Here is a 27,389-nt window from a genome sequence, read left to right as displayed (position 1 = left end):
AACCACAGAGTATTAAAAACAATTTTAAATACAACCGCAACTAATCCCCCTCACTCAAATAGACTCAACTTTCCCATCTAGCTCAGACATGTTCCAGTGTTTAATAAGTGCAGATGGGAGAAAATTTTGATTAATGTTTTTGCCTCATGGCAGTCAGTGAGTCGTAGCATCACACATACTTAATCTATTTTCACCTCACAGAAGCTTGTGAAGAGTTTCTCTCATGTAAGCGAAAGAACAGGGCTTAAAGACGGAAAATCATAGTGATGATTGTTTTAATCAAGCACTTCAGAATACTGATAAATATGTAAAACTGCACATACACAGATGCAGTTAATCTTACCAGCAAAGAGGGCGACATTGGCGTGCTTGGCGTCATACGGACAGCGTGCCATCCCATTGATCTCCTCTCCCAGAGCCTCCAGGGTGTCCATCTGGGGTCATAAATGAGGTGAAAGGTCAAAAGAGAGGGTCAAAACAACATTGTGCTGTCAAACAAAACAATGGACTTGAAATACAACCAAGAAAGGAAATGTTGCTTCCCAGTTTGAAAAGATGAAAAACAGATAGAAGGTGAGAATGAGAAATGTACTAACTGTCAAAACTGTCACAATCTGAATTCACGACTCAAAAATATTGTGTTAAAGAGGAGCAACATGGTGTGAGTCAGAGTAAAAGAGTCAAAAAAAAAAACTGTGGTGCCCAGCCCAGGAGTGTGTCCATCTAACTCTGACCTATACTGAAACCCTGTGGATGCCACTCTGGTGTCCCACTGAGAGCTTTCAAAGCAGCCCATCTGGGAGTATCTGGGAAACTGTCATGGAGAGAGATTAAAAAAAAAAAAAAACAGCCATTTTCCACTTCACAGCAACATGTTTCACAGTATGGGTGGATGTGTTTTGCTTCCCCCTGCCATACTTTATCCTTCAACTGTACTGGTGTTAAAGAAGAGTTTTAACAACCCTCAAGACAGATCTTTAACCCATTTACTGCGGTGCTTTCCCCTGCCCTGATTTCCAAAGTTTGTGCTTTTGCTGTGAAGGGGAAATAAATGGGAAGAGAAAAAATGGGTGAGCCCAGGGCCCTGAGCGGCGAATGTGATAATTTTTTACTAAACCACAGTAGTTTTTAAATAGTAAGGAAAGACGTGGTATATTTCAGGAAAAAAATCCGGCACCTAAACAAAGTAAAAGTGGTATTTCTCTAGCACAGAGGTAATGGCTAATGCTCAGAAACTCAGCAGTCCCATTTCAATAAGCTATTTCGAGGCCTTGCCCATCGGTCTAGTTTACAGAATTAGTGGGATGATGTTAATCAGAATTTAGACACAATTTTCTTGTTTTGCGCCCAGTTTGGGTGCAGTGCAATTGGCAGGGGTGCTGGCGGAGATTGTGATGTGGGTGAAAGGTCGCTATCATCCCACCATGGGTAGGCTTGTCTTCCCCAGCACGCCTTAGGACTCTCTCTTACCCTGGCTAAAGACCAGGAATACACACAAACACACTGCACTGGCCAGAGGCTGAGGTCAGGGAAGATTACTGAACATACTGTTTGCCTACGGAGTTCATAATACATAATCATTTTTCTTCTCTATCTCTATCTCGCTCGTACTCCACTTCTTCACTTCTTCTCCTTTTCTCTCGACAAAGAGAAGCAGAGCTTGCCAAGGCTGCAAAGTGCTTACGCCGCCCTTTCTGGTCTCTAAACAGGTCATTTTGTTTTCTATTCCTGTCTCGGCGGAAATGGTTATCATCTGCCCACTAAAAAGGTCACACACACACTCCGGCGCAACGCTGGAAAAGCCTGCCAGAGAAATTGTTGAGGCTGATTTGGCAGAGAAAATTACAAGTGACCTTTTACAACAAACACAGAACCACCAGCAGCAGCAGCAGCACATTTCTCGATTTCTCATTCCTTCTGTTTCTTCAGAAATTATAGGAGGATAATATATGGAGGCAAGCTGGTTTGAAGACATATATTGTTATTAGACAGGGGAGACAGTAATTATAGATTAGGCTGAGTTAATCATAAGGGACACAAGTAGCTGAAGGTCAGGTGCATCCACTGAATCAGAGCGTCTGGTCATACGGAGTGACGGGCAACTCGGTTAAGCTTGAAACGTCAGCAGCTTCTCTGTCAGATACCTAACAAGAGGCGTACAGCTACACAAACACTCCCTCCTCTTCTGACATATCACAAACACTCACATATCTCTCACGCCACGGCAGCTACCCCCGCCCCTCCATCTCCTCAGTTGATTTCACCGAGGCAGTGACCTCTGTCTACTGAGCTTGGCTGCCTGTCACTGATCTATTCCTGCCGTTTGAACAGAGGAAGACACTCCCAGTCCTGCCGCAGATATACGTACAGCTCCAGTCTCCTGTCAAGCTTTCATGAGCAGAGAAACACCAGAAGATTGCTCACTTTCATGCTGTTAGCCTTGTCCAAAACAATATCCAATATTTCTAAAAAGGGGCAATAGCAATCCATAAAACTGCCACGATGAGCCACAACATTTTTAAATATTACCATAAAGAAATCTGATGTTTAAACAGCCAGATGGATTTTTGTTACCTTGTTTACCAGGCAAACCTTATTATGCTGTCAACTCCACTAGCTGGGAAGAAAAAAGAAGCGCTTCAGCTTTGTAGAAACACAATTCAAAGTAATGGGAAGGGAACAGCGGCACTGTCACACTTCGTCAGTGTTGCCTTAACAACACATCGTTCTGTAGGGATCTACTGTAGCTTAGCAGACAAATGTACAGTAACCTTGGCTCGGGGTGTAGTGTATCTAGATGAATTAATTACTACAACAGCTCATTGGTGTTTTCCATAGGCTATATGCTAATTAATTAGACAAACACAATGTAGATCCAAAACATGCCCATCAGGAGTGTTATAATTGGTTCAGCATCAGCTTCAGTTCTCAGGGTGAGGGACATGTTCTGCTTCTGTGTCTGTTGTTTTTAAAAATACTCTTTTATGGGATTTATTTATCATTGCTGAGGGATTTGTGAAATCTTTACTGAGGACAAACTTGGGGTAAACTGAGCCAACGTCCCAGTTATTAATTGTGTACTTGGAACAGTTTCCTTGAAATGTTTCAGACTTGTTTATTTTATAGATTAAGTATAGTAAAGAGTATCCTTATGCAAATCTACTGTAATTGGCAAAATAATCTATATAGAGATAAGGTCTGTGATTTATCTGGTTCATAATTTTGTCCTAATTGATTGGTGTAACTAGCCAGCTATATTAATCAACATAAAGGAGAACAAGACAATAAAAACTACAGTAAAAACTGCATAAACCTTTCTATCACCCATCCTGGACATTGATAAATTTACAGATTGATGACTTCCAGTTTGTAGTTGAGTCCCAACACATTTCTTTGCAGTCCATATTTCCACCTGCACAACCTTCTTTGTCTGTAAGGGTAAAGTGCACAAGTTCACACCTGGGCCAGAGGAGGTTGTGTAAACCAAACAACGACATATCTCCCTGGGAGATTAATAGTCATGGCCCATTTCTCTGTAACCTGTTTCTGAGCTCTGGGAGGATGAACCCCTTCCCTGACCACCTTTTACTCTCAAGCAGGAAACTGGAGTCTTTGCAGCTGTTGAAAGAAATATGTCATCTTAACCTACAGAGGAAAAACCTCATTTATCTGAACCTTCAACTTGTAAAATGATTGATCTTTTGGTGAAGCATTGCATCAAACAATAATTAGGTAATTATGTATTCTTACTGATGTACAATTATTAATTAATTACCTTTGAAAATATATGTTAATGAACATCATGTCAGTCAAATAGCTTTTGGAAAATCTGTACGTGTGTGTGTGTGGAATTTTTTTTCTTATTACAAATCATATTTCAAATGTAGAAACTTGGCACAGATGAAATTTCCCAGTAAGTAGCCTCAGTTCACCAGTATCATGTCCAGGATGCATCACCTGGGACCCTCTGCTTCCAAGCCCCACTCACTGACTCCCCATTGATTCCCCCCCCCTTTTGCCCCAGCAACAGGCGATGAAACTGACTCTAGTCATATATCAGCCCAACTGGATGGGGTGTTTATTATTACAACACAGCAAGGGAGTGACAGGGGGAGAAAGCAACAGAGGGAAAGATGGTGGAGTGGTGGGAGCAATGGAGGGAGAGAGGAATTAAGGCTGGCAGGAGAGCAGGAGAGAATGGGGAGGGCAGTAGGGAGGGAGGATGAATAGGAGAAGAGAAGTTGGGTGCTGTGTGGTACCGAGGGAGAAGACTGTGCCATAGCTGCCATGGTGTTTTGTCTGGTTTTTTTTCTGTATGCATGTGTATGGGTGTGTGTGTGTGTGTATGTGTGTACCCAGGTGTTGACACCACCAACACAGAAGGTGAAGGACGGGTAGCGAGAAGAAGCTAAAGAAGAGAGAAAATTGGTAGGTTTGTAAAAACGAAAATCAGAAAGGGGCAAAAATAAAGAGGTAACCCGGCGAGAAAGGTGTTAGAACAGAAGACAGCGTGGGGTGTTGCTGGTTTGGGCGGGAGCCCTGCCTGCCCCCTCCGCCTCACCCCTCTGTCTCCCTCCACCTCTGCTCCCCCTCCATCCCTCCTTCCCTCCCGCCCGCGTTGCTGATTAATGTGGGATGAGGCTGGCCCCGAAACAGAAGCTCTTTTCAGTGCTGTCACACTGGGGAGATGGAGAGGCAAACTGTGGCCAAGGTGGATTTAACCACAAACACACACACACACACACACACACACTTTTGACCAAGGCAGAGTGGATAAGCTCAGCATGCCATCAAAGGTCTGGTATCTGCCCAGAGAGTCTGCCAGCCTGCCAGTAGTACAGTGTTTGTGTGTGTGTGTGATTATTTTGTAAAATGTGTGTGTTGTATGTTTGCATGTTTGCACAGTTGTCAGTGTTTATATGGGTTCATACTTCTGTTTTTTTCCCCTCTGTGCCCAGCCAAGTAAGTGCATTTGCATGTTTGTGAGCCAGCGATCAGTGGTAATTTTAACAATATTTGAAATGCTTTGACAAAAAAAGCCTTTACATTTAATCAGATTGGCCATATTGATTCAATTATTCCCTGAACTGAAATGGCTATTACATTTGACTAAAAAATTACAGTGGTGGAATTTTTTTTCAAGGGAAAGTGGAATTGCAAGAATATAAGATTGACTCACTAAAATATGCAAAGGCTAATTGGGTTGAACACATCTGAAACATGGAAAAATACTTGAATGAATACTTGAATAAAATCATTGCATTTTATTATGCTGTACCATATTGTTTATTAGAATGACCAATCATATACATAAGTAAGCCTATGCACTGATTTATATGTTTGCAAAGGTAGGTGTGCATGTGTGTGTGCATGGCCATTTTACCAAACCACAATGTATTTCTAACACTTTACCCAGACTAGAATCAATGTCAGTGCAGTAACATCTAAAACACAAACCTTGACACCATAACTGGTGGAGTTATAAAAGCTAACCACGCCTGATAAATGCAGAGACATAAATTCCACTTTCCCTGCAGGAGGAGTCAGTGCATTGAAAGACATCCACTCGGTGTGTGCTTAGCATGCTGAACCATAAAGGCAACGAAGCGGAGATGTCTTGTTTTTCTGGTAAACAGATCTAGTGAACCAAAGCAGGAGAGTTTTCCCCACAGGCCACCAAGATAACATCTTTGTGTGCTGTGACCATCGCATCACATCCTAACAAACCAAACAACAGTATCCTTCAGGACAGAACTGCCTCTGAGTCATTCTGTCTGACCTCCTGTCTTTCTTTCTTGCCTGTACGACATTGTTCATATCTGATGTCTGTTGGATGGCTCATAGTCACAATGTCTGCAATACCGCTCCTGATACTTGAATGAAATGACAATGATGCTGAAACCACTTTTCCTGCATTTCTGTTGGTTTTGAGTATATTTCAGACATAGTATAAGCCTTATAGTAAAATGTAATTAAGTACCAATTAGACTGGCTTTTTCTTTCCACTATTATATTTTGCTCTCCTAACACTAGGTCAGCCAAGCTGAAGAAGTATGAAAATTGTCTTCTGAATGAGGCAAGATTACTCATTGTAATGGCAATGCTGCTCACTTTTCACACCGAGGCATTAAAAAACATCAGATTTATGTCCCAAGGGAAGAAAAAAAATTGGGACATTTTCAGTAGCAGTTTGAAGACAGCCTGTCTGCTGTTTGTCTTTCTGCCTACCTGTATACCTTAAAATCTGTGTTTTTTTGTGTGTGGGTTTTCCAATTTGTCCATCTGCTTCCCTGCATGCCAATCTTTCTTTTCTCTCCATGTCTATCTTTTGTTGACATCTCCTTTTTTGCCCATTAAGTCAAATCAATCTAAATGTCTACCTGCTATCTCTCTTGACCCGAGGTCATTAAAATGCATTCTCACAAGGTGTTTTTGCTTAGACTGAAGGAATCTTGAAACTATTCCAGACATGCCCGTATGGATACGACCTGGCAAGCTTCTGTTTACAGGGGAAGGCTGAGTCGAATTTCAGGACTGAGCCTTCACTTGCATTTCAGTGTGTGTGAGTATATATGTGTGTATGTAAGAAGGTAGGTAGTTAGGTTTCTCTGCTTCTAAATTGAGCATGTCAGAGTACACCTGGAGATAAAGACATCGGAGGAGGGCCTGCTGAGTTCTGAAAGTCATCCATCTATGTCCATTGCTGCATAGCTCGACCGCCCTCAACTGCCACATGGTTGGAGTTGTATGTGAAAAATATCCCTGACTGTGTGTGTGTGTGTGTGTGTGTGTGTTTGTGACAGATAAAGAAAGACAAAGCGAGGAAAAGGGAGGAGAGCTTTAAGAGACTGTATGTGCACAGTGCGTGTGTGTGTGTATGACAAATGCGTTTCATTTAGGTCAAAAATATAGCACGATAGAGCTGTTTAGATATGTGTGTGAATGAGTCTGTGTGTGCGTGCGTGTGCTTCCCTACCTTGTAGGATCGGCATGATGGGTTGAAAGCATTTGTTCCGCAAACAAACAAGGTGTCATCATTTTGCTGCAGGAGGACTTTGATGAAGTTGTGACACTCATCCTTCGGAGAGCGCAGGGCGAGAGAGAAACAAAAAGAGAAAGAAGAAAGAAGGTCCATGGTGACATCTGTATATCTTTTATTACAGATACTTTTACACTGAAAGCCACACGTGGCTCTTTCTTTTCTTTTTTTTGAAGCACAGCATGTAGTGCTCTACAGATGTGCAGCAGACATTAAGAGTATAATCATGAAATGTAGCATTTCCTCATGATACGTTAAGACTTATTGACATTAGATTTTATTGTGCCATGCAATGTCTTTCTAGAAGAATAATGAAGACATTATTCACTGTGCACAATTTTGTTAGAACTTACTTTAATTCCAGAGAAAATGTATTTAATACTTCCATTTGATAGGAAGATTCTCACTGATGTGCTCTATAAATTGTGATAGCTGAAGGTTATATGAACCGCAGGAAGTGTGTTATTGCACCTGCATGGTCTCCTGTTTTTCTTAATGTGTGTGTGTGAGAGAGAGAGAAAGAACCAGAGAATGTGAGCAATTAGATCTGTGGCAGCTTGTCTGCATTGTATGATGTGTGATTCACTAAGTGTTTTGTGACGAAAAGGGTGATATTTGTCCTATAAATGAAGTTAGGGTGTAAGCACAGTACTTTACCAAGTGTCTTAGTAGCAGAGCTCATGTGTTTTCTCTACCTTATGCTTCCCTTTCATTCTGCAGGTGTCCACGTCTGCTTGCCTGGACTTCCATGTCATTTTCTGGGGAAAAAAAAGATCGAAGTAAAGGACAGAACAAGAAAAAGAGAAGGAGAATCAGAAGGCAAACAAGATAAACATTGAGGTAGGAGGACAAAAAACAGAAGGTACAGAGCTCAATAGCCAATCTATACCGTGATCAATAATAATCATCTTGGATTCTTGGTCATTGATTCCCCTCATGAGGCACCTGCACCGAGGTGAACTTTATTCTAAATGCCGACTGGAGATCATTTTACCTCCTTGAACTTCCAATTCTCTGCCAGGGAGAAGGAAATACGACACTGACTCTGGATCAGTCCAAGGACGGATCTCACCTCAGAGCTGAGAGCTAATTTCTGTTGATTGATAGGTTGGCCATCCTTGCACAAACACACACACACACACACATTATCTTGGCCTGTAGGTCAGCGCTAGCCAATACCTGTCAGTCAGCTACAAACACACAAACGTATACGCTCTCTGTCATTGTCACACACACTTATCAGTAAATGCTAAGCTATATTTGATATCCAGCCATACACACACACACACACACACACACACACACACACACACACACAAACACACACCACTCTGGTCTTGTCCTGTGTGGCCTGAGCATCAGCACTGAGCCGCTGGTTCAGGCCGCCTCGTACTCGCTGCTGTTGTACAACATGTCTGGAGCTCGGCCACTGATTAAAGACCCTCAGTCATCAATCAATCTGCGCTTCTCCCACCAGCCTTTCATCTGCAGCCTGCTCTCATTAAGACCCATTCGCTGGGCTTTGACATTGAAGTGGATGAGGTGGAGGGATGGCGGGTTGTTGTATACACAAGAATGGCCTTGTTTGAATTCTGTTTGCATGCATTATGTTAAGGGCAAGTGATGCCAGCGAGGAGTGGTTAAAATGGAATGGAGAGTGGGTTATTACAGCCGGGGGTCTATGTAAATATAAAGTGCTTTTTGAATAATCTGAAAATATACAATGGGATCTCATTCCCATCTGGATCCCACTTGTCTTTCTCGCCGTTCTGCAATTCATCTCATCTTCCTTTTCCCTCTTTTTTCCTCTCTTACTCTTTTTCTACCCACTTTCCCTCATCCTCCTCCTCTTCCTCCTCTTCCTCTCTCTTCCTTACTTTATCTACTGTCCTCTCAGCTTCCGTTACACACCCATCAGACCTTCCGCTGTCCCACTGATGAGCGTGGATGACGCAGGCAGTTTGCTAGCTGATTGATTGGATAATCTTCTTAACAGGGTCACCAAGGCGCACACGGCAGGCTCACGCCGGTGAGCGTGTGAGTAAGACTGCTGGCAGGCACACAGTATACACACACGCACCCACGTGCACGCGTAACACACAGTAACACACCGGGTTATTAGGGTTACGTTGTCAATCACGGCACGCTGAGAACAACACGTCCTCAAACTGACAGACGTCTCACTCACCTTACTGAAAAAGATCTCGTCACTGTTGGCAGTCTCTGTGTCCACTGTGTATATGTGATCCCTGTGAGTGATCGAGGGAGGGGGAGAGAGAGAGAGAGAGGGAGAGAGAGGGCAGCAGAGACAGATTGAAAAAGAGAGAAAGGAGAGAGACAGAGAGAGACAGACAGAGGGGGAGAGACGAGAAGATAAGAGGTCAGACAGCAGCAGACAGTCAAAAATTCAACAAACAATAAACCCATTTCTCTTCTTCCCTCTGTTTTCCCCCTGCAGGCAGCAAACAACGTCAGAAAATGGGGCTTTGTATAAACTTTGTTCAAACTTCAAAACATGACAATAAACAAAAGGAGGCCAGAGATATTTGCTCTGTCAGACAGAAACGGTCAACAAAGGTTTAGAGCGCTGCGGCGCAGGCCCGGGGACAAAAGCCTCTTTGTCCCAGAGAAAGGTCTTGTGGGGGGTAAGGGAGGAGGGGAAGGTTGAGACAAGAGGTGCCAAGTCACTCAGAGCTGTTCAGGTCAATTAAGCCTAGTGTTTGAGCCACAGGAAATCTATACTAACACTCATTATAGCTCAGACAAGAAGACTTATGTGTGCTGGCCTGGAAATACACAGGGTTCTCCTGTATTACTCAGTCCAGCCTTATAGGCCCCAGCAGGGCATATGGAAGACATAAAACCCACAAGGGTTAACTACATCTCAGACAGACAGACCGGCTGGTTGACCAGGCATGTAGTTACACCTACTTACCGTGGAGAATTAGGGTGCAGACAAGGGGGGAGGGGGGTCGCAGCGAGGGGTTGAAGGTGTAGAAGTGGTGTGAGCGGAAGAGACAGAAAGAAAGGGGGATTTACCTCATTCAAGGCGAGAACCAAAGGTGACCGTGCCAAACGATGTAACTACTTTAATTTGTTGGAGATTAGCTGTTGAACGTGTTTTTAATCAAAGTGTGTAACAGTGGTATCGTCAGACTCACGGCTTAATTACGTTCCAGCTCCCCAACCTGCGCTCAGCCAGCCAGCCTGCCTTGCTCTCTCATTAACTAAATCTAATAAAGTCTTTGGAGGAACAGGCATCTTGAAATGAATCCACTTATATCGCTTTCCTGGGGGCCACCGTCATCTCCTCGAGGATAAAACTCAGTCTACTGTACATTATCAACCATGGCGCTTAAATTGAATAATTAATCTTTGAGAGCAGCTGAAATTAAGAAAACAGAGCCGCTTCCTTGGCGGGAGAGGGCACATTTCCGGTGAGGCCATGAAAGCTCTGTCAAAAATAAAATTTCTGCTTTGTTCTCTGTCACCATTTATCCTTCTTATGCCACCACTTTAGGTTACTGAGATGCATCCCCTGCCCTTCCTCGATTCAAGTTCACTTGCTCCAGCAAATGCCAGATGCAGACTGTCACTGTGCAGTCTGCCATGACTAAAAATAGAGTATTTCAAGCCAAAACCGCAAACTCTGCTACACAATGTTTTTCATTAAGAATCTCTGGTAGGACTACCATTGCGCTACTCTGGCTAATAGATCTGGATTGAATTTCCAGGGTTCCTGAACTGTGTTTTCAGTGTCTCTTTCACCTTGCTGCCAGGGTAACCAAACAGAATAATGGGACTACAGTAAATGTCATTATTAAAAATGGCAACTGTAATTTGCTCAAGTTAAACAACAATCTGAACCATCAGATTTAAGATAGGTGGAGAGGGAATACGGAGAAGAAGAAGCCTTTAATGGAAAAGGAAGATGATGGGTGATAATAGTGATGGATGATATCACTATTATGTTCAGCAATGGCTCCTAAAGTTCAGTAACTTGTTCACTTATATCTTTATATTAAAATTGAAACTTATTATTAAAAAAGACAAAACTAAATCAGAAGCTAATAAATCAGGGGATTACTTGGCGGATTTAGTGTAATCCTGTGGGTTATTTTACTGCCTGCAATTTTAAAACAGCTCAAGAGTAATCTGTAATTGACTGCTCCTGCTCCATAATTTTCACCAGTAACCTTCCCAACTATGCTCTCTATCTTGCGCCTCTCTTGTCCTGGTGCTGACAGCGTCCTCGAGGGCCAAGGTCTTCCAGCCACAGGGTTTCGGTTCCAGCAGAGATTAGAGGGAGCCAAGCGATGAGGTGTCCCTCAAACATCCTGACTGGAGATGGAGGAGGACAATGGAGTGGCTGTGTCTGTGTCAACACCAGCTCTCCAAACACACACATGTGCAAGGAGACCCCCCTCCCTACCCCCACTCTTTTACCCCAATGCACTCACACAAACACACGCATGCCCCCTTTCCCCTCTTCACCACTGCACCTGAACTCATATTACAACATATCCTCTTCCTCTTGGTCTCTGAGTCACATCTATGTAACTTCATGGTTACAAAGAGAGGACAGAAAGCAGAGACTTCATAGTCACAAGACTACACTGGTGGTATTGTATGATGTCGACCATTAACAACAAATCATATATACTTCACATTATTGCCAACCTTTTTCCAAAGAAAACCTGAAGTTTTAAAATTGATTTCCTACCTCCCAGGCAGCCAGTGGTTTCTATTTAATAAGCTATGAAAATCATATTGCAGGGAGCTGAAACCTGCTTAAAATACATAATTTACCACAGCCAACATTTCATTGCCTTTATTTCCTACCAAAGTTACATTATTGTCACATGGTAGGGTCTGACATATGACTTCCTTGGACAAAAAGCTTTCACAATATTCAATATTATTCAATAATGAAACACAGAGGACAACAGATAATAAGCAATTGGTTGGTACTGGTATTTTCTTGTTGTTTAAAGTGTCCTCGCTGAAATCTTAAAGGTTGAAGCACCAACAGGGACAGTTTATTTTCACAGTGTGATGAAATAAACAGGAACTATTTGGTGCTGAGATTAAATCTGAAACCTATAGTGTGTTTCAGAAAATGCACGGCAATGATTTGACATAATGTAGGCATTACTTTTAAAGTAGCACACTTTAAATTAAACAGTCACTTCAGTGGCTTCACTGACGACATTTTATCTGAGCTTTTGTAAATATGTCACAAGTTTTCCAGACCTGAAAAAGACAAGCGTCCTACTGACCTTGCAGCTTAATGCCGAGGTCAGATTTCAAGACAGCTCTTGCCTGCTGGGTGTAGCTCAGACTAAACAAGTGGCCTGAGTAAAAGCTGCTGTTCTGTTCGGGCAAAAATGTGGCAAAGCATAATCATACAACCTAATTTCCATTTACACTCTAGTCCACTGTGAATACAAATATAGGTGATCCATTGTTTATTGTTTTCTAGAATAGATGCTATTTACATTACAGATGTAGCTGCACATTTACATTTCTCTTTTAAAATTATTCATGAGAAGGAAAAACCTTGTATGAGTTAATTGGCATACCATGTGGACTGAACCAGGCATATTGGGTTTTTTTTAATAAGATTTAATATCTGGTGAATTCCTTCAAATAAACTTTTGTAATAACTTATAAAAGCAGGACAAGTAGACCTAAACATCTCGCCTCCTGTATAATATCTGCTGCATGTGAGTAAAAACTGTTGTTGTTTGTAAAAGCAATGTCAGTGCTAATTAATCTATTATTTTATTCTTCACAATGGGTTTAACTCCCTCTGATTTTGCCTTCACTGTCAGATTTCTTGGTGAATCTTGATTTACTTTCACAACAAGTTCCAGACTGAGTCCAAAAACATCATCTGAGTCTCTAGTCTTGAGTCCATTCACACTACAGTATAATTATGGCCAACCTCTGGACCCAAATCAACTTGGTTCACTTTTAAACTTACTGTCCAGCCAAAGTTCGTCTTGGGTGATCTGACCTTTGGTTAGATGCTTTTTAGACGTGACTTCATTTACTGAAATCCACTCTGAGGATTTCTTTGTGCTCTTTCCCATCATTTTCTCATTCTCTACTGTAAACTCTGAAGCAAACACAAAACATAAGGGTCTTTAGGGGCTGTGCTGTCAGCGGTGAAATACGAAACACCATGAAATTCAGAGAAAAAATGAAATAACAGAAGCCTTTGACATCGGATAAGTGCAGAACATTGGCCGTCAATATGAATCATTTGGAGTGAGCTTCTCGCTTCCCGAAATTCAGCGACAAAAATGTGTGAGTAGGGTGGAAGGTATGTAAATATCCTCTCAGACACAAATACGGGGGCATTATGCAAGGATGGGTGCAGAAAGAGAGGAAGAGCTGAATGATCAAGGCAAGACAGTGGACCAACTGAGTGTGGGGAAAAGTGTTAGATTGAGTGCAATAGAGTGACATAGAGGGTCTCCGATGGACATGTAGCCATGCGTAGCCATGAGAACACAGCGTCTTTGTGTGGAAGAATGTCGTTTTCATAACAGCGCATTTCTTCTGGGGTGACTGCAGGCCAGCTTGGTCCATCTGCTGGGCCTTTGTCAAACTATCTGGCACTCCGGTAGCAGAAAAGAGAGGAACGCCATTAGCATGCACCCCACACCTTGTGCCACCACCCCTCTTTCCGCAAACTAAATGCTTGCATGTCCACCCTCCTCTCCACCTCCCACCCTTTCTCTCTCATCACCCTCCTCACCCATATTTCTCTCTCTTCATGACTGGATCATGGGTGGTAGAGGAGGGCCCATTGTGCATTGTTGTGGCTTTCACTGGTTCAAATCCTCCTCACAAAGTGGATGGGAGGGAACCGGGAAAGCCAGCAGGCACCTTTGGGCTTTGGAGGGAGTTGTTGAGGTCCTGAATGGGCTGAGGGCATCGAGAGGCCCTCAGTGATGTGGTGGCATGAAATACAACAAGCCAGAGTTCACTCACCCCCAAGCTGAGGTAGGTTGTTCTTTTCGAAGGTTGAAGTTCTCATTATGGTCTTCTACATTCTCTCCACATTTCCTTTTGTGTGTGTGTATATGAGTGTATGTGTGTATTTGAGTGTGGCGGGGTCAGTGGGATAAGGGGACATGTTTTGAGTACGAGCACTGGCAATTAGGAAAGCATACATTCTGCATAGAAGACGTGATTTTCTTTGGATTTATTGATATAAAAAGTATTCATTAGTCTGAATATTTTTCACATCTCCATTTTTGAAGCTATATGCAGCCCAGTGAGTAAGGTAATTAGTAATTTGTGCTCCCAAATGAATAATTCCATCTCTCAAGTTAGTAATTTGTGCTTTTGAGTTACTTAATTTGTGCTCACGAATTAATAATTTGTGCCCACAAACAAACAGAAGCATTAAGCAATATTGCTATCATTTTAACATATGATAAGGGGATGGCACAAATAACACAGTGTTGTTTAATGCAGAATATTTGAAAAATATCTACATATTTCTGTCCAAACTCAATACAAAACTGTTTTAAACCTAAGAAATTAATTTAGATTAGTCCTGACAGCTGCCACTGATAGTGATAGCAGCCAAAGACAGTGTTGCTGAGCATCCAGTGTAGAATCAAAGCTGTATAAAAGACTGTCAACGGGACAAGGACAAGTGCAATATTTTGATAATATTATTATGAAGGGCTGAATTCAGTGTTTGTAGGCTCCTCAAAACCAAAATACAACCTGCTGTTAATACTTCTTCTCCTCTCTAAAAACGTATAACTTCAGCCTCTACTGTTAGAGAGCTAATTTGTGTGTATTAGTTTTTAAAAATCGATCTTGACCGCTGCAAGATATATAATGATGTAAAATGACTTTCTAGAAAGCTTCAAATCTTGAGAGAAACGAAAGTATTTTTGAAAAACTCATTCAAACTTGCTCCAACTTTTAATTCAGGTGATTACAATTACTGGAGCGGCAAGCTTTGTTTCAGAGTGTGGACGTGGCTGGATGTCGCTGGTGCTACGAGGAGAGGGAGAGGAGGCAACCGTGTAATCCCAGTCATTAGTGGGTTTTAACAGGATTTGGTGCAGCTACAATAATGGAGACTCTAGTGGCCTCCACTGCGAGACCCAAAGAGACCCGACAGGGAAGAACAGCGGCCACAGAGGCACAACTGTTCCAGAGGACTCAAGTGAGAGAAGGTAATCTGTATTTTTGAATGTGTGTCTGTGTGTGCTTGTGTATGTGTGTGTGTGTGTGACTGCTAACAGCAACCACATATTTAGGTCCCTCTGCTCTCTTTCTCTCTCACACTGTCTCTCTCCTTCATGCGCACACACACACACACACACACACACACACACACACACACATTCTCTCTGTGGTTCCCATGCTTCCCAGCCTCATAGAGGGGTGTAAACAGAGTGTGGTTGGTGTTACCATGGTAAAGGCCGACTGAGGGCCAGGAATGGCGACTATGCCCTGCATGTGGAGAGACCTGGGGCATGCTTGCCAGGCACGACTATACAGTAACACATTCACACACACAGACATGCATAATTATGTAAAGACTGGTCTCATTCTCTGCATGTCTCTTCTCCTCATGTCCTCGAACCTTATTCTAACCTCAAAGGGAAATTCCTGTTTCATACAACCTGGGCTGCATTTTCATAGTTTTAGCCATCATTCCTCTCTTTAACAATAACATTGTGCTCATTAAATTAATTGCTGAGATCTTGGAACGTGACGGCATCGCTGAAAAGAAGTAAGATGGGGAAAAAACATGATGTAAGGTAACCACACAGGTTTTTCAGCCAAACTTATTTGTGAAAGAAAAAACAAAGATTATTACGCAAACTGTCCTTGTAAGCATCCATTATAGTTAAGCAATTTCCTGGTTCAACCCTTCCAGTGTACTGACCTTCAATTTTATCGGTTTTATCTTGAACTTGTTCCCAGATCTCAACAATTACTATCCATTAATAAGGACACAGCAACCAATAGAAATTATGTCCAAAGCTACAAAAACAGGACCTGGGTAGCAGAAAAACTTAATCCTAATGCCAATCCTAACCAAAAATTTAAACAACTAGAAAAAGTGTGAATGGATTAAATGTAGCTCATCTTGCAAACATATCCTCACTCTAAAGGTCTAAAACTCAAAGTGGTTCTCACAAAGATAGAAATCCATGAACACACACTTATGATTTCTACTGGCATCCTCAAGGCTGACAACGATCAGTTTGATATCCCCAAGGCAAAAAAAAAAAAAAAAAAGGCTCAGAATAGATTTTATAGTTCGGATAAGTCTGCCTGTCTGCTGCATGGCAAATGGCTTCAATCAAACCAATTGATTGAACACACACACACACACACAGTGGAGAGAATGACATGTCTTGCTATGGTTTCAGCTGTACACACCCATATGCATAAACATTCCCTGTCTCACAAAGTCTCAAACACGGAGACACACATACACACACACATATATATTTTTTTTTCCAGAGATCAGAATGATATATCTCCCATTGCGCCACGATGAATTCCCTCTGAATGCTGTACATAGTGTACCCTGACCATGAAATATGGTCCAATAGGAATCCTCCTGCGTCCATCTCTCACTGCATCAAGAACAGTTTTCTGCTTTTAGTGAACGTGACTCTTCTGCTAAACACTGACAACAGCCATGACAGCAGACACATATAAACCACTGATCTTGTACATTGCAAAAGTCTTTATGTTCATTATCTGTACTTTAACATACATCATGTCTTTGTTTATCATGGATAATGTACAGCTGATCGCTACCATAAAAGTGTATGAAACAGCAGTTGCACATAAGACAACAATGTTCTTCACTATGACTTCAAAAAAAAACATCTCTTGCTATTATTCATAACTAGCACCTATCTTTATTCCTAAAACTCTGCGTGCAACTGCATCTGTATGCGGAGAGCAGTTTAAAGAGGGTCTTGTTAGCAGAAGATTTGCTACTGTATGCATCTCTTGTGTTAACAACAGATATTTGAGGGGAAGTGAGAGAAATCAACACTATCCTCAGTCCAAAGCACATCTTGTTAAAATTGAACAAACAAGAGGCTTTTCTGATAGTTTGCATATGAAAAGACAGAAGTCTGCTGTCTTATCAGGCTGTACTGTCCTCTGGATAATGCACCTGATAGAAAACGAGTCATGGAATAAGATTCAGAATATTAGGGGACTAAACTAGTCATGACCTGAATTCATAATCAGCTTTCAATACATATGAATCTGAGAAGGCTAATCATATTTTACACATATCGGGAAAAGCTATAAGACCTCGTTAACAGAGGCCACCTTCTTAAATATCTGTCCATATATAATTGCAGAAACAGACCAGCAAAAAGAGCATCTGATTCCACCAAATCAATACATTTCATTCACCGCTCAAAACCAAGGATGAATTATCAATCACTGCATCTGTTGCTGAGTTCCTCTGTTGCCAAAGACTTGACACTTTCCCTGTATGGATTAAGCCACTTTTGTCTATTTACAATGTTGTCAGTTGCTATGTTTGTATGCATCTCACAGCTTAAAAAATGTTGTGATTTTATTGCCAGCCTGAAAGCAGGAGCCAAAGGGATTTAATACACTGAGCAGCCATTCAAAAAACAGCCTGAAACAGTGTTGGGCTTTGGACCGTGTTCACAGTGGCCATCTGCAAGCTGCTGCGCACCAAGAACTGAGGCTCACTGGTCTAGAGGCATGATGGCAAAGCTGTGTGATGCTGGCCCCAGAATAAACAAGTCATTTGACTGGACAACCATCATAAAAGCAGCCATTGATGTTTCCTCGTTTTTTTCGGCAGCATTGTCCGTTGTTTCGTGGCTCGGGCTGACTCGCCGGGTCGACCGTTGGCTTGCTTTCACATTGATTTCTGAAGTGGTGATTGTCTCTGCCATTCACCTTAAACTGTTTGTCATTCAACTTTTACATGTCTTTATTGATATCCCTTTAGCGCTGATGAGTATTTGTGCGCAGGCCGTCATCTGTGTGTCCATGTTATCGACTCCAGCATTCGTCTCTGTGTCAGGATCAATGGCAGTCATCCGGCTTGGTCTAATCTAAGGCAGCCATTCCAGTTATTCAGGGGTCACATACCCCCGACCATGTGGCAGAATTCCCGTCTGCTTTAAGCAAGTATGCAAGTGTGGGACAGATGCACCAGGTGACCTCACACACACGCACACGCTTGAGCGCACAAACATATGCAAAACTCAGACAGGATCACAGGCTGACAGACACACATACATGTAGCAACCACGCCCATAGGCAACACATGTTCGCCATTCTAAACGTATATCCACATGCACACATGCGTCCACACATCACACTCAAGAAATCACTTCTAAATCTATACGACAACTGGTCAGCATACTAAACTGGGCAACACACACCCTCTCTCTCTCTCTCTCACAAGCTCTACTATACACACCCCACAACCAATAAACCCTCTGTGTCTCATTTCTTTCCCCTACCCCTCAGGCCCCTGACACCCCATGTGGAGCAGGTGGGCAACAGGCAGACCAAAGTCTCTGGCACCCCACCCCACTACACACACACACAGACACACAGGCTCCCCTTTTCACTCTGTTTCCTTTCTCACTCTCCACACACTTCCTCTTAATGACCACAGATATGTTAAAAAGCTCTGCCACTTAAAGCAGCAGCCTCCCTTAGCCACTTAATTTGACATGCTTGGGAGGAAAACAAAGAAAGACCCCTATTGTGGCTTTCAACAGTATCCAATCAAGCCTGCCACTCAATTAGCCATGGACGGCACAACACAAGAAGATAAGGATCCATTTTATTGAGATCTTTTCGATTCTGCCTTAACATCATACTGCACATTAAAGCCTGCATTGAAGGTAAAACCTGCCTGTCGATGCTTGTGGACATGGAACTGACTTTTCCCAGCTCAATTTGCCGTGAAGGAAAGCAACATGAACAATTCTAAAATACTGACGACAAGAGAGATGACAAAATCAATATCGACTTTCTCGGTGGCTCCAGATTGTGTAATTGAGCTATATTATCTGAAAGTTGAGTCACACAAAAATAAAGACACGCCGGTGAAAAACACATTGACAGATAGAGAGAAAGCAATAAAAGCAGGTGACAGACATGGAAGAAGAGTTTTTAAAATCGATCTGTGGGGGCAACTAGGCCACCAACAAATAAAGAGTCAAAACTGGATTACTCCTGTATTACTGTTTATCGACAACACCGAATGTGCATTAAGGCAGTTTTTGATATGAAGCGTAAAACACATATGGGGATGGTGGCATTTAGCCAACAAATGTGGATGATTTTTTCTGAAAAATTGGAAACTCTTCTTCTTGAGATTAGAGTTTTATTCATCGGCAGAGTGCATGTGTGTGTTTGTGCGCATTTCCACATCTCCCTGGATGCCTAGAAAAAACAGGGCACAAGTCTTGAGGGACATCTTTCGAGGTAAAAGGGGTTTGGCAGACGGTGAGCCCAAAAAAATAAAAAAAAAACAACAAAGAGGTAATGAAAGAAAACGTCCAGACAGCAAAGTGCTTTAAAGTCTGAGCGTTTTGCTCTGAATTAGTCCCTCCTGATTCCCAAAACTTTAAAGACACACACACACAGCAGGGCTCCAAAGTTCAGTTCACCAGCCTGACTGCTGCAAATCCCGCAGCCCTCAGAGATTATCAACTTAAAATGGGATCACATGTTCACAGTTTTGAATCTTCAGGTGGCAACAGTCGATGAGAATCATTCATAGCTGAAACTTCAATCAGAGAATGATGAAGGATTCAATAATCCTGTTGGAACCACACTTGCTCATCTTAATTAATATTAATCTACAGAGACCTGCTCTTTTTTATTCCACAAAAAAAGTCTCCTTGTCAATCTGTCTTTCTACAGTATTTGAGAATCTCCTGAAGCTTTTGTCATATGTCACCATTCCTCTGATAACAGTGTAAACTTACCTTGCAGCGATGTATAAAGTCCTGTTCATGATCATGATGAGCTGGATGTCCAGTTTGTGCCGTTGCGTGTTGTTCCTGCCAGGTTTGTGGCCCACAAACGCTGGATACTGCTTTGTGTCTGCAAGGAGAAGAGACCAGTAAAACAATTAACCCCTGTGGGTGTTATCCCGACGTAATAACTTCAGGAATTTGGACTTTATACATTTCACCGCTTTTGTCAGTTGTCCCACAGGTTTTGGGTCAAATGTCAACTCATGTGTCTTAGCTGGATTAGAAAACGCCACCACAATTGTTGGTTGAGCTCCTACTGTGGCCATAAATTGTAGGCTAACAATGTGCTGCACTGTACCGTGCAATCGTTCTATTGTTAGTGGCTTTGGATGAAAGCGCTTTGTTTGAATAAACAGTCTGATAGAGGAGCAGGTCTATGTGAGGCTGGCTGGCTGGCTACTGTTTCAGCTCTCCTGGCCAGGAGGTACAGCGTTACACCCAGAGAGAGTAGGATGAGGCAGGACAGAGGGAAAAACACAGAGAGAAACAGAGGAAACAATGACCGTATCTTTATAGCCTGCCACAGTGTTTACACTATCACACACAGCATTAGGAGCCCAACAGAAAAATAGCGGATTATCCTTTGATGTAGGGTGGGCTCCGTTTCAAATGCTGCTTTAAGTCCTCATTTTACTGTGTGTAGAGGGTTGTATCCTTGGGCGCCAAATTACACTCCATGCCTTCACAATGTAGTCAGCGTAGGGGTGGGGGTTGCAGAGGAGGCAAGGGTTGAGAGGGATGTTGAGGAGTGAAAGGATAGAACAAGTGAGAGAGATAGTGAGAGGGGGATTTGCAGTGGGGTAAGAGGTGGAAGACAAAGAGAAGAAAAGAGTGTAGGGAGAGAGCGAGGGAGGACTTGTTATATGAGAGGAGGGACAGGCAGGAGAAAGAAAGAAAGAAAGAAAGAAAGAAAGAAAGAAAGAAAGAAAGAAAAAGACATAAGTATATACTCACAGTTGCCGTGTGAGATACTAATAGGTTCGCTGTCTTCGGGGAAGCCCGCCCCGGCTATTTGCAGTAGCGTGAAGTAGAGTAACAAGGCCTCTGACCTCATGGTCGCACCAACACTGCTGCTGCTGCTGCTGCTGCTGCTGCTGCTGCTGCTGCTGCTGCTGCTGCTGGTCCTCTGCTACAGATTTACCTCAGCCTGTACAAAGAGAGACAGACATGGTAAACGAGAGAGAAGAGGGAGGAGATGGAGAGGGATGAAGGGAAAGTGACGGGGAAGGCGGGAGGGAAAAAAACAAAGTTTGTCAAACAAATCTGTTTTCACCTGACTGCCTCCTCAATTACTCGGTTTCTGCGTTCTTTGTTTCACACAAAGAACGCAGAAGCCGGTGGGAAGACGAGAAGTGGCAGAAAAAGAAAAGAGTTCGCCAAACAAGTTCAAGTCCACCTGAATTAGCTGTTTGTGCATTTTGCATGGCCCCGTTGCAATCTGTCAGAGATATATTTATAAATGCATTTTCGATGACTCAAGTGAGTCGCGTTGCAAGCGAAACAGAATTAAATGGATTAGGGTGGTAATATGCGTCATAGATCGATGTCAGGCAGAGAAGATCTCTGTGCCTCTCTCTCTCTCTCTCTCTCTCTCTCTCTCTCTCTCTCTCTCTCTCCCTCTCTCTCTCTCTGTGTGTGTGACAGGGTCTTAGTGAAATGGGAGAGCTCTTGTTGAGATTAGCCTGCTGTAAATCTGCAGTACCTGGAGATGGGGCAGGATGGCGTGGCAAGTACCTAATTTCCCACTTGTCAGTCTCCTACAAGGGTAGCACTCCCACATCCTAACTCCTACAGGCCAATGATTACTGCAGGCTAAATTGGTGCATCAGTATGGCTATTAAACACTCTTAACTCAGCAATGGTTAAAGAGCCACCTGGAGGTTTGCACTTTCTTTCCTTTCCTCCTCATCTCACTTCTCATTACACTTGAGAATCTAACTTAAATGCCAACTGTTGACTCTCTATTCTCACGCAATAATTGTGAGGCTGTTGCATTGCCAATTTCCAGGAGAAGAAATACCTGGATGTTTTTCCTTGATTATTTCTCTTAAAATCTTGGAAAACACTGCATCCTTAGAAGCTAATTTTCTAATGTAATGTATATGTGCCCACTGACGTGGTTTTTATAGCAGAATTGTGTTGATGTAATGTCTTCATTGCATATACCATGGCAACTGAGCTTTTCCTACTGCCGTTTGTGGCAACAAATTACACCCATAAATCATCCCAGACAATTATTGCGTCTGTAATCTAATCAAGAATAAAGCATTTAATTTGCATAAAGCACCTTCTTCTTCTTCTTCTTTTTTTTTTCGTTGAAGCTGCAGGGGTGAGATGTTGCCGGGTAGATAGTGTAAGGGATGCTTCAGGGATGAAGAATTGAATAAAATACTCAATTTCATTTGCTCCAGTCTGATAAAAGTTGTTTATCCCACGCTGTATTTTCATTCGCTATTGTATGTCCGAAGGGGGAACAAACAGGGGGGGAGGAAGGAGAGGGAGAGAGAGAGAGAGAGAGAGAGAGAGAGAGAGAGAGAGAGAGAGAGGGAGGGGGAATTACTTTCTCTTTTCTTTGTCATTCCTCTCTCTCCATCTCTCTCCCTCTTCCTCTCTCTCTCTCTCTCTCTCTCTCTCTCCATGCTCCCGTGAATCTCATTCAGGAGAGGAATGAAAACACTATTCACTGGGAGAATCACTTTAACACTGAGGAGAATACCAATACTAAAGCCTGGATACGACCTTGATCTCACAAGCCGCTCCGTTCCCCTCCCTTCTTTCTCAGTGCTTGGCCTACTCCTCTTATCCGTAGATTGTTGGGGGTTTTTTCGTACTGCTCTCTATATTTTATGAAGAGAAAAATACTGAAATGGATTTTCCCTCAACCTCACGCTCATCATACGGCGAAGGTTGACTGAGCTACACTTTAGCTGTGCATTCGTACTTTGTCTGAATTCAAAAAAAAATTGACTGCCACTCTTTTTCTTCTCTCTATACAGTACGGTAAACCTCTATGGAGGACTGAAATGTGTTTTTCTCCTGAACCTTGACCCGGAAGTCCTTCAGTAATTGACTGATTGATGAGCAGGGAAGTGGCGTGGGGCAGCGAGGTTTGCCCTGAAGGAGCTGGAAAGACAGTGAATGACAAATGGAGGTTGTACCGAGGAAGAAAACAAGTTCCAGCTCTGTCTAATAAATGGGAATAATTCTATAATCATATTTTTAGACAGGACTTGATTATGTCAGAATCAAACGTGAAACTACAATAGCTCCATATATATAAATATATACGCCAATGCTTGTACTGTTATTGTTCTTAGAAATGAATCTCAGGAGATTAATCATACTCCAGACATTTATCTTGCACGTGCTGAGAATCAGCAGCTGTTGAAGGCGAGGCACATCTTCCATCTATATCAATGGGGTGTAATAGAATGCTAAAAACTGTTAGTCAAACCATTTCACACTGCCTCCTGTGATACACAAAATAAATTGAGCACAAAATGACTTAAGTGAAACCCTAAGCCTTCCAATGGCCCTTTCATTACCAGCTGCCACACATGAGTAACAGGAGGGAGCGAGACACAGTCTGTCTTTACCGAATTACACTCTTTTTGTGGAAGAGCAAATTGCTTCCTTGTGTGTATGTGTGACTCTGTGTGTGTGTGTGTGTGTGTGTTAAATCCTAATCTAAAATGCTACTTTTGTACACCACCGTAGATGTCTGTTCAAGCACACACAAACACACACTGAAATCAGGAATCCAGGAATCCAGGATTAAACATGTGCTCAAACTTCCAACAATAAATTACCTACTACCGAAAACCACTTGCGCAGGTAGAAGTGAAGTGTGCGGATTTCCTCTCCTGTAAAAGCTCTCCTTGAAAAACAACCAAAGAGGAGACATAAAGAGTAACAGAGGAGCCCTGTGCCTCCTCCTCAGGCTTTTAATAGATAATAACGTTTTGAGAACCTTAGCTACTATTCCCTTACACCTCCCGCACACTCTCAGTGATAAAGTAGCTGGCTGTGTGTGTGCGTGTGTGTGTGTGTGTGTGTGTGTGTGTAATGCAGAAAGGGGAGAGAGGGGAGAGTTAATCAAGCTGGATCCTGGCAGGAGGCCACCAGCAGGTAATAAAAACACAAGGACCCCCCAGAATCCCTCTACAGACCCCACCATCTTATGAATAACTAATACACACATATGCGTACACGCACACACACACTTACTCATTCAGTCACCTTTTATCCTTGCAAGAAGCAAATGCACACAGCTAGAAGCAGAAAATTTGGAGAAAAACGCACATAAACTCAAACTATATTAATAATACACAACATCAGGCAACTCAAAGCAGAGAAGCAATTATACACACATACAAACACACACATATGCATACATACATCCACTTTCCCTCCCCAGACTGAGCAGCCCCATGAGGGTAACCAACCCAAACTACATTAGTTTTAACAATAAACACATGATCAGGCCTAATGATGTTATTGCTGCTGTTGCATCAACATGTTAGCTATAGGTACCCGGAGCTAAAACACAAACACAATAACACGCATTTATTAGAGCGACAAGGTCAACCACAGTGGGGCCTCACCTGGGAAAAGGAAGGAAATGTTACCCGACATTTAGTTTGTCAGTCTAGCTAAGTGCAATTATAAGCAAAAAACACAGATTAAGACACACATGCTTTGGAAACATTGGACACACTCTTCCAAACACACACACACACATATATGCATGCACACACTTAATGTTGAGAAGGTCCAAGATATTCATCTGCTGAAGGTCCCTGCTGTGCTATCCATCAAACTGTGCGATGAAGTGAGAGACTGCCGTTTAATTACAACAGAGCAGACCTGTTGATAAAGCTTCTGCATGCGTTTGTGTTTGCTTTCTTCATGGCCATCAATCAGTCGCTGAGTCCTTGTCAAATATTTTGAATAGCTGCTATGTATATAAGTGGCTTTACATAGCACAGCTGTGAAGAATGGTTGACCTGTGTGTCGAGGACATAGATATGTCTGTTCCATCTTCACACATTGCTATGTCACGTGATCAAATTGTGCAAGAGTGAATATGATCTTTTCAGACAAGTCGTTGTCATTACTGAGAACAATAGAGGCTTGTCTGATTGGACGTGTTTTTTTTATTATCATAGTCTAGTCTGGAGGAAGTGTTCCATATGAATGATGATGAATGATATATGATTTTTACAGTGAAGTCGCTGTTTCTTATAAATGTTGTCTGACAGCTTTGATACAAGTGCAGCTTGCTTGTGTTTATATTTGGCAGCCTGGATAATGTCCACAGATTGGTGCTGAAGGGTTTACAGATGACAGAAATGCCAGAAAGAAGGGGTAGCTAACTGGCATTGTGCTGTTATGTATCTGTAATTATGTTCAGCTGCTATTTGCATCTTTGATAGGAATTTTGTAAAGGATATATTTACATAAGGCTGCAGAAAACCACAAATTCTGTGTGAGCATTCGTTTAACCAATTATGAGGAAACATATTCGTCCCTGTTACTCATAATCATCCACAGAGCTCACTGTCAACATCTACTAACTGTCAACTATTTCTTCAGTAGAAAGAAGTTGGCTTGTAGTTGGGTGCACTGATCCTTTAAACATGAATTAAAGAAGTAAATAGGATGAGAGAAAGTCATATTTTATCTGTATGTTGCTTTTCCAACTGCTTTTCATGGTTGCTGGAACTGAATAAAAGCCAAAGTGATTTTACAGGCGGATGAATGACGGCAGGGTAATTCCAGCAACTTCAGAAGTGTCGGCTGTGTGACAATCTCACGGTGTTACAGAGCAGAAACACACCTCGCACACGAGTGTGAACGCAACACCCCCAACACCAGACCTACACTTTTACAACTCAGCCATATAAATACCATATTGCTAAACCTAACAAAGTTTTAGTCCGCCATCTATATAGTAACACCTGTTCACAGACAGGCTGTGAAAGAGAAGGGAGAGAGGGAGAGACTGGAGGAAATTGGGTTTGGGGTTAGGTGTGAAAGTAGAGAAGAAGACCAAGCAGAGAAGGTTGGAAAGACAGCAAGGTGAGAATAATGCATTGATCCACCATATGGGGATATAAAATGGAATACATCCAACCTCCTAGGGCTCCCAAATGGGGTGGATAGCCTGGCAGGTGTTTACACTTGTCAACCCTGGCCTGATAAATCAGAGAGAAAAGACAGGAGGAGCTGTCTGCCTGAACCCAGGAGGCCATGATAAGAGGAGGGAACGGAGAAAGAGCGAGAGGGAGGAACCTGCCTGTCTATCTGAGAACAAGAGCCAAACTAGCATCCAATATAAACACACAAATCCAGACATGCACACTTGCATGTACGCTCCCACAAACAGTCCTTGAGCTATCAAAAAAACATACTGGTGTTTTTCTTTTCCTCCCCCATTTTTTGATCCCTCAGATGTTGCTTTCAAATGAATATCTGCATGGAGGTAATCCATCATGGTTTGATTATTAAAAGACAATGAAATGGACGTGAATGAGGCACCCTGTCGCTGTTCGCCCTTTATTGAAACAGAAGCCCAAATGCAAGAACGTCTCCCTTTTAAAGAGGTGACGGATTGATTCTGGAAGCGAGCCAAAGAAGACTCAAAAAGACGAGAGGGAACCAGAGGGAACCAGAGACAGAAGAACAGCAAGAGAACAGAGGCAAAGCGCCAACTTGGAACAACAGCAACCTCACAAAGAAATTCACTGACTGGAGATAAGCTGCTATCTTTATAACTCTAACTCTGTGATCTGAAAGCCATTAGGCCTGGACATGCCTCTGTGCGTCTTATTCATTAAAAACAATTATCTGCTGCAAAGCAATGGGTATCCTTTTTTTTTTTTTTTTTGGAATGTATTGAGGACATTCTTTGCAGCAAATTACCATAGATTTAGAAGCAAAAAGAATTAAAAAGAAAACGTGTGACGGGAATGCAAAGAGACCGGGAGAGCAGAGGAGAGGAAAAGACAGCAAAGCAGAGAGGAGAGGAGAAGAGGGATGTTGATGGGTGTTCTCTGACATCACACCAGCCCTGCCACCCGCAGAAATCAACCGGGCAGAAAGATTAGAGGAGATAACTACCTACAACTCACTACATTGTTTTTAAAAGTAGGTCAAGAGCTTGTTAGGCTACTGGGGCTGAGACGAGCTCCCAAATTTACTCTGGAAAACCTTTTGCAGCTGAACATTGAGGACAAAGAATAGGTTACATGGAGTTAATTTAGCCTAAAAATATAATTACTTAACACACC

At 42.4% G+C, this 27,389-nt stretch overlaps 1 protein-coding gene across 2 annotated transcripts in view; it reads right to left on the bottom strand.

Annotated features, from left to right (window-relative positions):
• The window catches only part of sema6a (sema domain, transmembrane domain (TM), and cytoplasmic domain, (semaphorin) 6A), a 103,707-nt gene that overhangs the window by 38,039 nt on the left and 38,279 nt on the right, over window positions 1-27,389 (bottom strand). For both annotated transcript variants that reach the window (XM_044375379.1, XM_044375386.1), the window contains exons 2-7: window positions 21,052-21,244; window positions 20,047-20,164; window positions 9,228-9,288; window positions 7,735-7,797; window positions 6,977-7,078; window positions 344-434 (exon numbers count right to left, since the gene is read on the bottom strand). In XM_044375379.1, coding sequence (XP_044231314.1) covers window positions 344-434; window positions 6,977-7,078; window positions 7,735-7,797; window positions 9,228-9,288; window positions 20,047-20,164; window positions 21,052-21,151 — 535 coding nt within the window. In that variant the 5' untranslated portion in view covers window positions 21,152-21,244. The remainder of the gene's footprint in view (window positions 1-343; window positions 435-6,976; window positions 7,079-7,734; window positions 7,798-9,227; window positions 9,289-20,046; window positions 20,165-21,051; window positions 21,245-27,389) is intronic.

The sequence above is a fragment of the Thunnus albacares genome, chromosome 2 (assembly GCF_914725855.1).
Source record: "Thunnus albacares chromosome 2, fThuAlb1.1, whole genome shotgun sequence".
Classification (NCBI taxonomy): Eukaryota; Metazoa; Chordata; class Actinopteri; order Scombriformes; family Scombridae; genus Thunnus; species Thunnus albacares.
Note: the sequence above shows the minus strand (reverse complement) of the source record. Positions and strands in the feature narration are given on the sequence as shown.